This window comes from Neolamprologus brichardi, chromosome 7 (genome assembly GCF_056152115.1).
Source record: "Neolamprologus brichardi isolate AB-2024 chromosome 7, ASM5615211v1, whole genome shotgun sequence".
Lineage (NCBI taxonomy): Eukaryota > Metazoa > Chordata > Actinopteri > Cichliformes > Cichlidae > Neolamprologus > Neolamprologus brichardi.
This window is the reverse complement of record NC_142110.1, coordinates 69,490,092-69,504,886: the sequence shown is the minus strand read 5'-3', so window position 1 is coordinate 69,504,886 and position 14,795 is coordinate 69,490,092. Positions and strand designations below refer to the sequence as shown.

General features: G+C 44.3%; 1 protein-coding gene across 1 annotated transcript in view; it reads right to left on the bottom strand.

The window, feature by feature from the left end:
* The window catches only part of LOC102781335 (sodium channel protein type 4 subunit alpha B-like), a 54,604-nt gene that overhangs the window by 22,140 nt on the left and 17,669 nt on the right, over positions 1–14,795 (bottom strand). Inside the window, exons 7-22 of the mRNA XM_087844306.1 lie at positions 14,056–14,141; positions 12,883–13,083; positions 12,350–12,413; positions 12,139–12,280; positions 11,847–12,050; positions 10,119–10,218; positions 9,711–9,940; positions 9,018–9,089; positions 8,837–8,932; positions 8,422–8,769; positions 8,167–8,332; positions 6,780–6,952; positions 6,142–6,205; positions 5,161–5,315; positions 3,696–3,869; positions 579–680 (exon numbers count right to left, since the gene is read on the bottom strand). Of these exons, the coding sequence (XP_087700432.1) occupies positions 579–680; positions 3,696–3,869; positions 5,161–5,315; positions 6,142–6,205; positions 6,780–6,952; positions 8,167–8,332; positions 8,422–8,769; positions 8,837–8,932; positions 9,018–9,089; positions 9,711–9,940; positions 10,119–10,218; positions 11,847–12,050; positions 12,139–12,280; positions 12,350–12,413; positions 12,883–13,083; positions 14,056–14,141 (2,377 nt within the window). The remainder of the gene's footprint in view (positions 1–578; positions 681–3,695; positions 3,870–5,160; positions 5,316–6,141; positions 6,206–6,779; positions 6,953–8,166; positions 8,333–8,421; positions 8,770–8,836; positions 8,933–9,017; positions 9,090–9,710; positions 9,941–10,118; positions 10,219–11,846; positions 12,051–12,138; positions 12,281–12,349; positions 12,414–12,882; positions 13,084–14,055; positions 14,142–14,795) is intronic.

The following is a 14,795-nucleotide window of genomic DNA, read 5'->3' as shown; positions in this document are numbered from 1 at the left end:
CTGAGCAAACGGAGCACAGCCGCCAGTCTGTGGAGTAACCTCCTTAAGTATGGAAAAACTTTCCTATGAACGTCAAAGTGTGTTCTTTTTGTGTGGTCATGCAGATTTGGGAGGCTGAATAACGGGTTGGCGATTAAAACTCACAAATGCAGACCTGCATGCATTACTGAGACAAAAGTGATGAAGTCCTTCTGCTTACACCAGCGATTAAAATACCTGGGCCACGTCTGTAGGATGGACAACCGAGAAATAAGAAAACAAAGATTGTTTGACGAACGCTCCCCGAGTTGGGTGAGATTGAAGAAACTGTTAGGGATAGATGCCCTGCAAATAAGGAGAATGATGATGGATAGGACAAACTTTCAGTGTCTATGGGAAATAACAGACACAGCCTAAGGAGTCAAATCTCCTAAAAAGGGAACATAATGATGAGTAGAGCAAAAGAGAAAATCACACGAACCCTACAAATCATTTAACAAGTAAAGAATTTTATAAATATTTGATCTTCTTTCTCTAGCAGAGGAGTACACCTACATCCTGCTCGGCAATGTCTGTATCTGTATGAGTGCCTGCCTCACCCTCATGCCCTTGAAGCGAGACGGGACCCTCAGAGTCCTCAGAGCTCTCAGAGGCCGGCTGGTGTATCCAAGCATGTTGCCCATCAGGGAGAACAGAGACACCTAGAAGACAGCACAGCGGTGACAATGTGATCCACCTGTCTCTAATAATCGGCTACAAGCCACAGGCCTTCGAGATGGCAGTTGTTAAACATTACTTAAAACCAATCCCTTGTCCCAGCTGTCTTAGCTAATTATAGGCCAATCCCCAGCCTTCATGTCATCGCAAAGATTCTTGAAACAGTAGTTGTCAACAGATCATCTGCAGAGGAATGGCTTATTGGAAGAGTTTCAGTCAGGTTTCAACTGTAGAAAATCAGGTCTTTACTAATGAATCTGTAATGATCTTTGAATGGTTTCTGATGCAGGGGACTGTTCTGCTATCATTCTGTCCAGTGTTAGTGCAGCCTTTCATACCATTTACCATAACATCCTGCCTTACAGGCTTGAGGTTCAGGCTGGTGTATGTGGCTCTGCCTTAGACTGGTTTTCTTCTTACTTATCTGATAGGTCTCTGTTAGAACAAACCATTGCCTCTGTTGTAATGGTTGTGTTTAAAACTGTAAACCTTTTCTTGAACTGCATCCCTACATCTAGCATGGTGGGGGATGCTATTAGCTATAGTGTTTAACTGCAGGCACACTTGCATGTAAGATTCTGGTTTCCTTATTTAGTAATGAATGTTTACTTCCTGCCATTTATGGGCTCACCTGTGCTTGTATATGGTGGACCGTTCAAGGAGTTGAGCCATATACGGGGTGTAATATTGGATTCTTCTCTGGCTTCGACTTGCATATACAATCTTCATCATATTGCTGTTCATTTCATTTAAGTAACATTTCTAAGTTATTTTTAGACTATTGTAATAACCTGTTTTCCAGCTTGGACAAATCATTGCTTTCTTTCTTCATTCACAGACAGGATTTGTTGGTTGTTCCCTGTAAATGACTAAAGACGAGGGGGCACAGAGGCTTTCAGTCTGTGGCACCAAGGCTGTAGAACAGTCTACCACCACAACTACACTTAGTGGACTCTGTGGACTCTTTTAAAAAGTAGTTAAAATCTTTGTTTAAACAGGCTTCAGAACTTTTATTGGAATGATTATAGGTTTATTTATTTATTTTAAAACTACCTGTTTATTTTATTTTATCAAATCTTTTTATTGAATATTTTAGCACTTAATGTTCAGATTTATTTTACCCTTTTGTGTACAGAGGCTCTGTGAAAAGTGCTTAATAAATAAATAAACTTAATAAATAAACTTTGCTTACTACTCATAGAGTTCACAGCACAGAAACAGCTTTAGTGAAGGTTACAAATGATCTTCTTATGGCCTCTGACTGTCACAGGCTGGGTCTCTGACCCGGCGCTCTGAGTTCATTTTGTATTTGTCTCATTTTAGATTTGTGATTAGTTTATGTGTCATTCCTATTTAGCTTTAGTTAAGGAAAGGCAGTTATTATTTATTGTTTCCTTGGTTTCTATGTTTGAGTTCTTGTATCATTCATCATGTGTTAGGTCTGTTAAGCTTGTGTTGTCATGTCTAGTTTCAGTGTTTCCTGTTTTATTTTGAAGGAGTCGTGTGTTCTTTGTTCATTGTATTTAGTTTCACTTCCCCTGTCCTCTCATTGGCTCATGTCAGTCAGCTGTTCCTCCATGTGTTCCTCTGTTTTCAGTGTGTCACTGTCAGATCGTCTGCTTTGTTTGCAAGCCAAGAAGTTGCGTCAAGTTTATGTCAAGTCCATGTTCCTGTTGTAGGTTTTTGGTTAATTTAGCTCACCCAGTTTAGTTTATTGTTAGCCTTGCATTTTGCCTTTTGTTTACAGTTATTTTGCCAGCCTCAATAAACGGCTCGTTTTCTGTTATTCAAGTCACGTTTCACATTTTGTTTCCGTCTGCATTTGGGTCCACCCTTCACTCTACACACAGTCAGCCCTGCTGATTGTGACACTGACAGTGGACTCATCTCTGTGCTTGTCCTGCTAGACCTCAGTGCAGCGTTCGATACTGTCGACCATAATATCCTGTTAGAGCGATTAGAACATGCTGTAGGTATTACAGGTACTGTGCTGCAGTGGTTTGTATCATATCTTCAACGCACATATTAAACAAATATGTAAGACTGCGTTCTTCCATTTGTGCCACATCTCTAAAGTTAGAAATATCCTGTCTCAGAGTGGCGCTGAAAAACTAGTTCATGCATTTATTACTTCCAGGCTGGACGACTGTAATTCATTATTATCAGGAAGTCCAAAAAACTCTCTGAAAAGCCTTCAGCTGATCCAAAATGCTGCAGCAAGAGTCCTGACAGGGACTAGAAAGAGAGAGCAGATTTCTGTTTTGGCTTCCTGTTAAATCCAGAATTCAAAACCCTGCTCCTCACATACTCTTAAATCAATAAGGTCTTAAATCATCAGGCCCCGCCTCAGATGGCCCCGCCCCTCCCTGAGCCTTGTTCTGCTTGAGGTTTCTTCCTGTTAAAAGAGTTTTTCCTTCCCACTGTTGCCAAAGCGCTTGCTCATAGGGGGTCATATGATTGTTGGGTTTTCTCGGTTTCCTTAACATTACTGTAGGGTCTTGACCTTATAGTGTAAAGCACCTTGAGGCAACTGTTGTTGTGATTTGGTGCTATATAAATAACATTGAATTGAACTCGATTAAATTGAACTGACCTCATTGTACAGGAGAGCAGTGAAGCAGCAGGTTCATCTTACCCAGCCTGACTGTGTGCTGTTAGTTTATCTGTTCAAACTGAAACAACCCCATTTCTTTACTACAACATCAAATACTGACATCCTGTCAAAGCCGCCCACATCTCAGACATGAACAGCCCGTCCTTTAGCTTCAGTGCCATCACCAATGCTGAGGTGGGTCTATGATCTCCAGCTCCACACATGGTTAAATGCCCCACATCATTTTTCGTTCATTCCAAGATTTAGTCAGAATGCTCTTACTGATACAACCCTCCCCATTTACCCAGGCTTGGGACCAGCACTAGGACAACACTGGCTTGTGGTCCCTCCGTGACTGGCTTTGTAAAATACTGCCAATAATCGGTGCTGCCGATTGTGCTCTTACATCTAGGATGAGGAAGTCGAGCCAGCACCAGAAGCTTGTGAAGTATTTCTTGAATCCAAAAGCGATCCACTTCAGTAGCATCTCCACCAGAAACACGAAGGTGAACACCAGGTCTGCCATCTTCAAAACTCTCTGCAAGACTGGATGATGCCCCAGGTAGATGTCCTCAAAAACCTGTTCACAAACACACACCTGTTTACTCACAACAAGCAGCACATGAGACGATCTGAGGACAACCACTGTCATTCTAGCAGTGTGACCTTCTGGTTTAACAGACGACCTGCTGTCCTGTTTGTTCTTCATGAGCTCTTCTTTTCTGTCTCTGTTTTTAGCCACCACCCTCTGACACATCCAGGAGATGGCTGCTCCTCCCTGATTCTGGTTCAGATGGAGGTCTCTTTCTGTTAAAAAAGGGATTCTTCCTTCCCACTGTCACCAAGGGCTGCTCTTGTCATCTGATTGTTGTGATCCTCTCTCTAATATTGTAGACTGTGATCATCTGCAACTCTGGCGCCTTAGTGAGGGGATATTTTGTGTCTTTTAGAGCAGCACCTCTGCAATAATAAGACATAACTTTTCTACCCGTGAACAGGAAACCACCCCAACAGCTCCAAAAAGGTTGATTCAGTTCATCTGGACATTTTCAGCGGGAGAAACGTTTCATCATCACCAGGTGACTTCTTCAGTCTCAGCTGACTGCAGGTTTCCAACCTTATAAACAGTAGATTGCACAAGCAGATGACACAACACAGAAAAGCCACCTCGTCAGGCCAGGACTCTGCAGTCTGTTTACACCTACAGGCCAGTGGACACTCTTTCAATGATGAGGATGTAACATCCTGGACAGGGAGGAACGCTGGTTTGAGCGTGGCGTCAAGGAGGCCATTTACGTGAAAAGGGAAAGACCATCTCTGAATGGAGGAGGGGCCTAAGGGTACATCTGTCACCATCTTACAATGCTGTGATTGCAGCCATTCCCCAACTCTCTGTGAATGGGACTCATGGTTATTGATCAATCGTTTTTGATAAAAGGTCTTTGCATATTAACGATCAAGGAACTGACCTCCCATTGTTCCTTCAGTGGTGCTAGTTTCAGTCAGTGTGCAAATGTCCTGTTTATATGGTTGGAGACCTGCAGTCAGCTGAGACTGAAGAAGTCCCCTGATGATGAAAGTTTCTCCTGAAAACGTTACGACCAGGTGTACAGATTCAACCTTTGGGATTTACTTACCTGGAGGATTGAGCATGCATCAAGACACTGATCCAAAAGTGATTTCAAAAACCAAATCAATTGTCGGTGGGTTCATGCAGGTCGCTATCAGTGCCGTATGTTTAGCTCAGTGGTTTCAGTGTAGAGTTAAGCCAGGAAGATAAAACATGTTCATGTCCGAGTGAGTTCAGGGTTTGAATGTGACATGAATTCATGATGTATATTGTCAAATATGTATTGACAATGTCTGTTTACCAGAGCTGCACAGCTCAGCAGGATGATGAAGACGATGAAGCCCTCAAAGAATTTGTGTTGCACAATGCAGAGGCAGGCTCTCCTGAAGTTAGACCAGACCCTGCCGGTACCCTGGGATGTGTCTATTTCCAGGAACGGACAGCAGATGTAACAGCCTGAAACACATCGGAGGCGTTGCTGACTGATTGGCTTCTGTTCTCTTGATGTAACGGAAACTGTTACAGCTGCAGTGCAGGAACTTTGATATCATCTCTGTATGTCACAGTTTGTTGAACTTTTAAATTGGGTCTACATCATCCATCAAACTGAGGCACTGAAAACTAAATCATGCACAGAAGAACCAAAAGCTGCAGTTCCTCTAGCAGAGGCTCCAGCAGTGAGCCAGTCCCCATAGATTTAACATGTCCCTATGTTAAAACTTTACAGCACAAATAAACATGTTTACAGCCTGAGACCAAATCCATATCCATAATTTCCCCCTTTCATGACAACTGTAAGAGAGTGAGAGAAGGTTTGTATTGAGCCTTAAAGTTGGCATTATTAGGGGCGTGGCCTCTTTGACTAACAGGTGGATGGTGACACAGGCGGGTGTAGCTGCTAGCTGTCTGCCAATTGCAGTCCCTGAACTGGACCTCTGGACCGTGTTTGTGCTGTTGGAGCCTTTTGGATCATTTTTATTACAATCATCTGACCAATAATATGGCTGCTGTGAGGTTAACTGGACCAACAGACATTCAAGAAGTCTGAGGTCCAGTTTCAGGGACTGACACTTGAGGATTTTATTTGGATGTTACTGAACACTAATTAGCAGGTATCCGAGTCTGTGTGATCCAAATATGGTGAAACATGAACACGTTTACCAAAGCTCAGTATTTACGTAATTACTCTCACTGCCAGAAGAGGGAGACAAAGGTTTGTCACTGCAGGTTTAAACTATTTTACATATAATAATTTGATATAACAGTGTGTGTGTGCTCATACTGTTGCAGCAGCAGTCCTCAGGTTCTGGATGAGTTTCATCTTTACGTTTCTGCATGACGTCACACTGCAGACACAGAAGTTCACAAACATAAATAAACTTTAATGTCCTAGTTACTTTAAAATACTGTCACCGGACTAAGTGTTCACATTCTGAAACCTCACGCGGTTTATGTCTCGGGTCTTTACTGTGTCTGTGAATTCAGGATGGCTGATTTCAGTCCTGTAAAAGTCTGATGATCACCTGCAGCTTCTTTAAACTGTTGCAGTGATTTTAACATCAGCAGCTGCTGATGAATTTCAAACTAAAACCTGAACCTTACACGGTCCAGTCGTCTGCTTTAAACCTGTGTGCTGTGGATGTGTGTGTGAAAGCAGTCTCATCGCTGTGTTTCACTCAATTCATCATAAAGACAACTGCAGTTATGCTGAAGCTCTGATGATGCTGCGGTCGCATCGAGTGTGGAGAGATGTTCTTCATGCACAGGGATCACAGTGAGGAAAATAGCACTGTGAAATAATAAATACACAAACATGTTTATCTGCTGTTCATACTCGAGGCCGAAGCTGCGTCACACATCAGTATTTACTTTTAACATGAAATTCTGCTCTAGGATCAAAAACAGTAGAATCTGCTTTACATGCTGCGTCTCCTTTTCTTGTGCATTTTCAGGCGTCCTAAACTCGATCTCAGCCACAGCGACGGGGGCCTCCCAGGCGGCCATGTTCGTGTGGTTATCATCCAGGGTCAGCTGATCTGAGCTCACAGAGCTTAAGGCCAGATGCTCCTCCTTGTTGTCTTTTTCAGTGTCACCTGCAAATGAGGAAAACATGAAAATCTTTCCAAATTAAAAGCTCTAAATCTAAAACTTAAAAAAGACACAGAAATCCAAATACGATCCACAGAAAAAAAAATAAACCACTAACAACAGAGTATGTGTGAGGATGACCTGAAACATGAAGGCAACACTGCCTCAAACCTGCAGTCTCTCTAATGTCCAGCAGGTGGCGACTCCTCTGGTTGTAAAAGAAACCTGAACATTTGGAAGTATATGAGAAAATGTATTGGCTCAAATTGTGGTCATAAATATTTTGTACTTGTAAATCAGTTTTGTGTAAAAATAATTTGTTTGTGGACTTATCCAAAAAACACGTGTGAAACTCTGCACTCAAGTTACAAGTTACAAGTGCGCATTTTGACCCTATTTTTCTTCCTTTCATCTGATTGGCCAATGTCATGTCAATCACAAATTTAACTAACCAATCAGAGAACAGATGGGTTTGGCTATTGGGGGGGTGCTTTATGGAGCTTCCGGTCCTTGAAGGGAATAAATGCCCTTTTACATGCCAGCCCACCGTTTTCCTTCATCACCACGAAGGAAAACAGTCTGTGGTCGTCCGAGTTTTGTGATTTTTTGTGTCACAGGTTTACGTCCTCAATACAGGGACCTCCAGAGCCTTTTCAACAGCTCTGCAGACATCGGGGGGGAGGGGGGAGGGGGGGGGTTTCTTCGTTATGAATTAGCATACATGTTTTTATTGAATATTTGAAGAACCAGCAAAGTCTTGTAGAGTCAAAGGAGCTTGCAAAAAAAAAAAGCGTCTGGAATTCTTTATGTTGCTTGAAGACGTTTCAGCTCTCATCCAAGAAGCTCGTGGCCCATGTGTGCACTGATGTAACCGGACCCTCAGCTGTGGCTACAATGTAGCTTGCCATCACCAGTGTGTGAATGGGCGGATGACTGAATGCAGTGTAAAGTGCTTTTGGTCCATAGGGGACTAAGTAAAGCACTATACAAATATAGGCCATTTACTTTTTGCCATTTAGCGGAGATGACAATAAAGTTTAGCTTGACTTTGACTAATATGTTACCTCATTGTGGCTGTGCCAGTGTTATATCTACATTCCATGTTAATAATGCAGACCCCCAAAACAACAATAAAGTAATGGCACAAAACAAGCTCCTTGGATTACTGTGACCTGGATAACTGAGAACCTACAAAGACAAATATACAAACAAAAACCACCTTTGTGATCTTGGTCAGCGTTGTTCTTCCCCCACAAAGTCCAGATACTCTTGGGGATCCAGGTTCTGGTCTGTTTCATGGTACTCTGCAGGATGTTTGTTGTTTTGTCTTCTGACTCCACCAGCTGATCATTGATGAACAATAAATTCAGGAACAGATGTAGGATCTGCAAACAGACCAGGAACTCATTCAAAAACTCCTGATGGGCTAAGGTGGACTGGGTCATTCTAGGTTGTTGAGTGTAAAGAGACTCACCAGCAGCTTTCCAACAATCAGGACAATCATGAAGAAGGTCACACACATGCCATCATTCGAGACCTCCATGCAATCCCATAAAGACTCTAAACACAGTCCATACAAGACCCTGAAGACAAGCATGAAGGTGTGGAAAAAGTCTGCCATATGCCAACGAGGAAGCTGGCAGTCATAAGAAATGCGATAGACGTTAGCTTTGTAGTCCGACTGGAACAGCTGCACGCCCGCCACAGAGAACATGAAGACCGTGATGAAGAGAACCAGAGTCAGGTTCCCCACTGAGGCCCAGACGATCTTCAAAAACCTGTGGAGCATCGGCCACCAACGGGCCAGCCTAAACACTCGAAACTGGACAAACAGAAAGATACGTGAGAACAGATGATGATGGTGACGGTAATGGTGATGTTATACTAACCAGAAGAAAAATGCGCAGACCCTCAACAACGTCAGCCAGTCCCAGCTGCACCAGAGAAATGATGACGAGGATAAAGTCGAAGATATGCCAGCGCACCTGTAACCACGACAACAAACAATCACAAATGTTTCTTTGAAAATGGCAGATCACTGAACTGCTGAGAAGAAACTACAAATTTGACCTGGAAGTATCCATGCAGGCCCAGTGCGACAAGTTTGATGATCATCTCAGCTGCAAAGATCCCATGGAAGACCTGCACAGTTCAAAGGGGTCAGAGGTCACAGGGTAGAAGCGTGTTTTGCATCCAATTCATCCAACCATCGGCAGACAAGCAGATGAAAAACCTCGAACACACCGAGTCCCGTGCAGAAGTAGAAGAAATGTCACCCATGTAAAGGTAGATCACTCTGACCAGGCATCACTGTTACTGCAAGAAGACTCACGGTGTTTGAATAAACCTCAGCAAAGCTCCCTCTGAATCCCAGCTTGTCTTTACTTTTCTCGAGACTTGCCAGAGGTTTATACTGTACCCCCATTACATTTTTACCTCACTGTGCTGCTTTTCCTCTCAGTTATGCAGGTCGTTTACAGGTTTGTACCATTGGTTTGTTACCATTTGTGATGTAGTTGCTCTGAGTGGACATTTTAAACCACTCTTGCTAGGTGGCTGAAGAACCTGCTAAAAGCATTCATCACTAAATTGGTCATGGAGGCACATCGAAGAAGAACATATGGTCCCTGCGACTGATCAAGTTTACACCAAACTAAGGGAGCAGAATGGAAAAGTCCTGATTTTAGCCTGCAGTGAAGAAGCTGCCATTGAATTAACCAAGTAGGAGATAACAGGATCTGCAGACACTTCTTCAACACTCACCAGATCAGCAATGACCAGGGTCTCCATGAACTCCATGAACATAGGGTAATGTTCCATGGCTGTGAAGATGGTGCTAACAATGATGCAGATGATGATGACCAGGTCAAAGAAAGGGTTCGTGATGAAGGTGTGAAACTGCTGTTTGAGCCATCGCCAGCAGCCACAACAGTCCCCCTTCAGCAAGGCGTCAGCGCAGGTGCAGCACAAAGGCCGGTGGTGCTCCTCTGCCTCTGCAACACAAAGCTACTCTGTGAGGCCACAAACTGTGTCAGCATTAAGTTGTCTGCAGAGCCTCGGCTCTTCGTGTTTGTGTACCTGTGACTGCTCTCATTAACAGAGCGTGTTGTAATGTCATGTCCCAATGAAAGAAGGTGGAGGTTAAAGAGGTGGAGGTAAATATCTGTTTACCTTCAACGTATTCTTGCTTAGTAGCTCGTATACCGGCAGCTGATTTCTTCTTCTGCAGTGAGTCCTGTTGCTCTGGAGTCTCTACCGTGCTGGAAGCCTGCTGTCCATAACAAAACACCCAAACTCAGTTATGCTAAATGACGATTTCAGCAGAGCCATCCCACAGTACTCTGAACAGTTTCCAAACAGGGTTATTTTGTCTCAGAAAGGTCATGGCTGACACAATAAGTTGAGAAGAAACTGGTGAAAGGTTTTTGGAACAGCTGGATTTTAAATGCACACTGGCATCAGCTGCCGACAGGTCTGCAGGATCAGTCACATGCTAGACACAGAAGGAAGGATATTTTGATGAAGAATAGGACGTGTTTGATACATGAACAGAACTAAAGCCTGATAATAGACCTACTCGTGTTATTCCAGTATATTTTGTACAGGTGTGGAATGTTTTAGCAACACCTGGGCCTAGTGTGCCAGTGCTCTACGAAAGCTGTCAGAGCTCAGCTGTTGGTGTGGCTCTCCTCCAAGAGACACACACCTTATGGTTATTTTATATTGTTTCTATTGTATTGTTTACATATTGTTGTGATTTACATGGCTGTGCTTGAGAGTCGTCATCTACCGGAACCAAATTCCTTGTATGTGTCTGCGCATATACACGGCCAATAAAGGCGATTCTGATCTCCCTTTTGTCGTGGCCATGGAGCCCATCAACCTGCTCAATGAGGCCTGTAGAGTCTGAGATGGGGCTGTTGGACCTCAGCCACAGTACCTGAGGTTTCTCTGAGCATCCTTTCTTGCTGTGAATTTGCTGCAATGCCCAGTGTGGTATCATAATGAATCATTTGTTTATATATACATAACAGTTACTATTCGTACAGGCGTCTTAAGTTTATTTCTCCGGAGAAGCACACAGAGTAGGTTGATTGTTGAGATAGGGCATTGTGTGTTGCTATACTAGCGAGGCCAGGAAAGGCGGTTGATAGGCTGAAATTGTTAAATGTTGCCATTATTGTACTTAAATTTGTAAGCCTGGCCTTAAACTGTATGCTCAGAGACATTCTTCTGTTTCTGTTGCCCTCCCCAGCCTGTTGAATGGTGAGGGGGGCTATAGTGTAACTGTAGGCACATCCTCAGCAGGAAGTCACACAAACGTACCCCCATCCACACACACTCACTCACATGCAGACACAAACATGCTCGCACACACACACACACACACACACACACGCAGTGTTTTAACCTTTTGTGACCATAGGGTTTTTTTTACAATGGGTGTTTGTGTAAACTGTGTGTCACACAAAGAAAAGGCTGCAAGCGGGGGCTGGTTCTTTGGAGTGTTCGGTATTTCTTTCTTCACGGGAATCAGTCTGAACCAGCGGGCCTGCTGTAGCGCAGACCCAACAGCGGTATTGAGTCTGTTCCAGAAGTCGAGATAAATGTAAGAATTTAGAAGAAGAGAGGTCTGTAAGTTAGGTAGACGTAAAAAAGTTGCACCTGTAACATGTGACACAAGGTTCAGTAAATAAGAAGCAACTTTATTCCCGTGTGTTGATCATTGATTCCTGCTTTTGTGTTTTTGAAGGTGCAGCACCCAGTCCTTACTGATGACCAACCAATGAACTAAATCTGATTAGATTTGACTAGTATTTGGCTGCTCATTGCCCTCCTAATTCCTGTGGAAGCAGTGAGGACTTGTTGTTCTAATGACTACAGAGAGTCCTTACTGACCTCCTCCTCCTCTCTCCTCTTCAGCACCTCCACAATCCGTCCGAACTCCTCTTCTCTTTGTATGGCCTCGGCATCTTGAGTCTCTTCTTGCTCCGCTCGTGTCATGACAACCACCGCCACAATGAGACTGAGCAGGAAGAAACAACCCGGGAAGAAGACGAACAGAAAGATGATCAGATAGGATTTTCCTGCAGCTCGCAACGTCTGCAAAGGGACAGACAGGTGAGAGACACAGATGAGACAACCGGAGTAGTGGGAGGAGCCTGCATGTGGTCATCAGTGAGTTACTGACCAACTGCATCAGGCTTTCCCAGTAATCATTCATCATGAGTCTGAAAAGTGACATCAGAGACCAGAAAAACGAGTCGTAGCTGGTGTATCCGTAGTTTGGGTTACTTCCTGCGTTCACACAGGTGAAACCATCTGGACAGCCCCTGAACACATAAAAAACAGTTTTTATTGTTGTTGTTGTCAGTGAATGAAAGAGACTCATGTTTACTTACCCAGCGTCTGACTGGTTTCCACACACCACAGGATCAGGATGTCCAGGAATGTAGTAATACTTTGCTAGAAGGCAGACAGACATCCAAACCGTACAAACAGATCATGTTTCACCTTTCTAATTTAAGGGCAGGGGTGGCGACGATGACAGGTGCTGAAGTCTGCACTACAAAGCCAGCTGAACATTTCCAAACTTTCTAATACCAGGATCAATTCTCGCAGAGCCCCAGGTCCTGATAACATCCCTGGACGAGCACTGAGGGACTGTGCTGCAGAACTGTCGTCACGGACATGTTTAATACATCACTGAGCCAGGAAATGCTCTCAATAACAGATTACAGGTCACATTTACGCTGCAATTTTCAGCATCTACATTATTGATTTTAAATGATTGACTTTTCCTCAGAGGTTCACCTGATCTCACATGAGATCTCTTTCCACTGCTTTCATTGTAATGTTGGAAGAAGACCTGCGAGTCTATCTAACTGTCTTAAAAGGCTGACCTGCCAATCAGGATGTGGTACGACCATCATACCTGGAGAGGTGATGTGGTTGTGGAAATCGAATTCTGTCGTGTTTGTGTTCATCCACCAGAAGACACATTTGTTCTTCAGGGTTCCCATGAAGAACTGTAAACCAATCATAGCCAAGATGCTCAGGCAGAACAACGTCAGGATGATGACACAATCAAGCCTCTTCACCGATTGGACAAGAGCTTCGACCGTCTTCTTCAGACCTGTAAAGACAGCCCCACGCTGTGAATACAAATCGCACACACGCACGCACAGATACACACACACACACAGGCGCACGCACACACGCACGCACACACACACACACACACACATAGACATGCACGCACACACACAGACACACACGCACACACGCACGCACGCACGCACACACACACACATAGACATGCACGCACACACACAGACACACACGCACACACGCACGCACGCACGCACGCACACATAGACACACACACACACATAGACACGCACACACACACACACAGACACGCACACGCACACACACATAGACATGCACGCACACACAGACACGCACGCACACACAGACACACACACCTACACAGACACACACGCACACACACCTACACACGCACGCACACACATAGACACATGCGTGACACACACGTATGCGCACACACGCACACAGACACGCACGCACACACAGACACACGCGCACACACACGCATGCGCACGCACGCACACACAGACGCACACACAGACACATAGACATGCACGCACACACACAGACACACACGCACACACGCACGCACGCACACACGCACACATAGACACACACACACACATAGACACGCACACACACACACACAGACACGCACACGCACACACACATAGACATGCACGCACACACGCACACACACCTACACAGACACACACGCACACACGCACGCACACACATAGACACATGCGTGACACACACGTATGCGCACACACGCACACAGACACGCACGCACACACAGACACACGCGCACACACACGCATGCGCACGCACGCACACACAGACGCACACACAGACACACGCACACACACACACAGACACACGCACACGCACACACAGACACATGCACACGCACACAGACGCACGCACGTACACACACACACACACGCACATAGACACATGCGCACACACATATGCGCACACACAGACACACACACACCTTGGCTGCATGTGAAGATCTTCAGCAGCAGAGAAATCGTCATCAGCACAGCAAACTTCCCCAAATCTACGAACTGTGACACCAATCTGAGACACAGAGTCATCATCACCACCATCATCATCATCATGAAGCAGTGATTAAAGCAGCTGTAAAACATAAAGACACATTTACAGGAAAAAGCCAAAGTGTGTGGAGCAGAACATACAGAAGCAAAGCCGGTGATAAGGACGTGACAGTTAGTGTCCTAATATAAATCTAAAAAGGTCCTAGGAGGTTAAAGAAGTGATCAAAGCTCTTCCATTAACAAACTCACAGTATAAACAGTCCTAATTGTACCTCATCAATGAGTAGCTTGGAGAGACACCTTCAGCAGCAACAGCTTGATGTGATCATTTTCTGTATGACTAATCAGTCTGGCTCGATTAGGAGCACCTGGCTGCTGCTTCCCCTCTTAATTCCCATGAAGGCAATAAGGCTGGACTTGTTTTTTTCTCAGGATCGTCCTGTGAAAATAGCCCTTATACCAAGAGATGTCTTAGCCCTTATACCAAGAGATGTCTTCTTCTAACACCTCTTTACCCTAAACAGGTTTAAGGAGCTGAAGCTGCACTGGGGCTTTTTATGCACCAATATTTGGACACACATATAACCAGTTTTGAAACACACTTGGGGAGTGAAATCTATTTCATACACATTTTCAATACACCTGAATGTCAGATTAATGCTTTTTCTCATTTTCA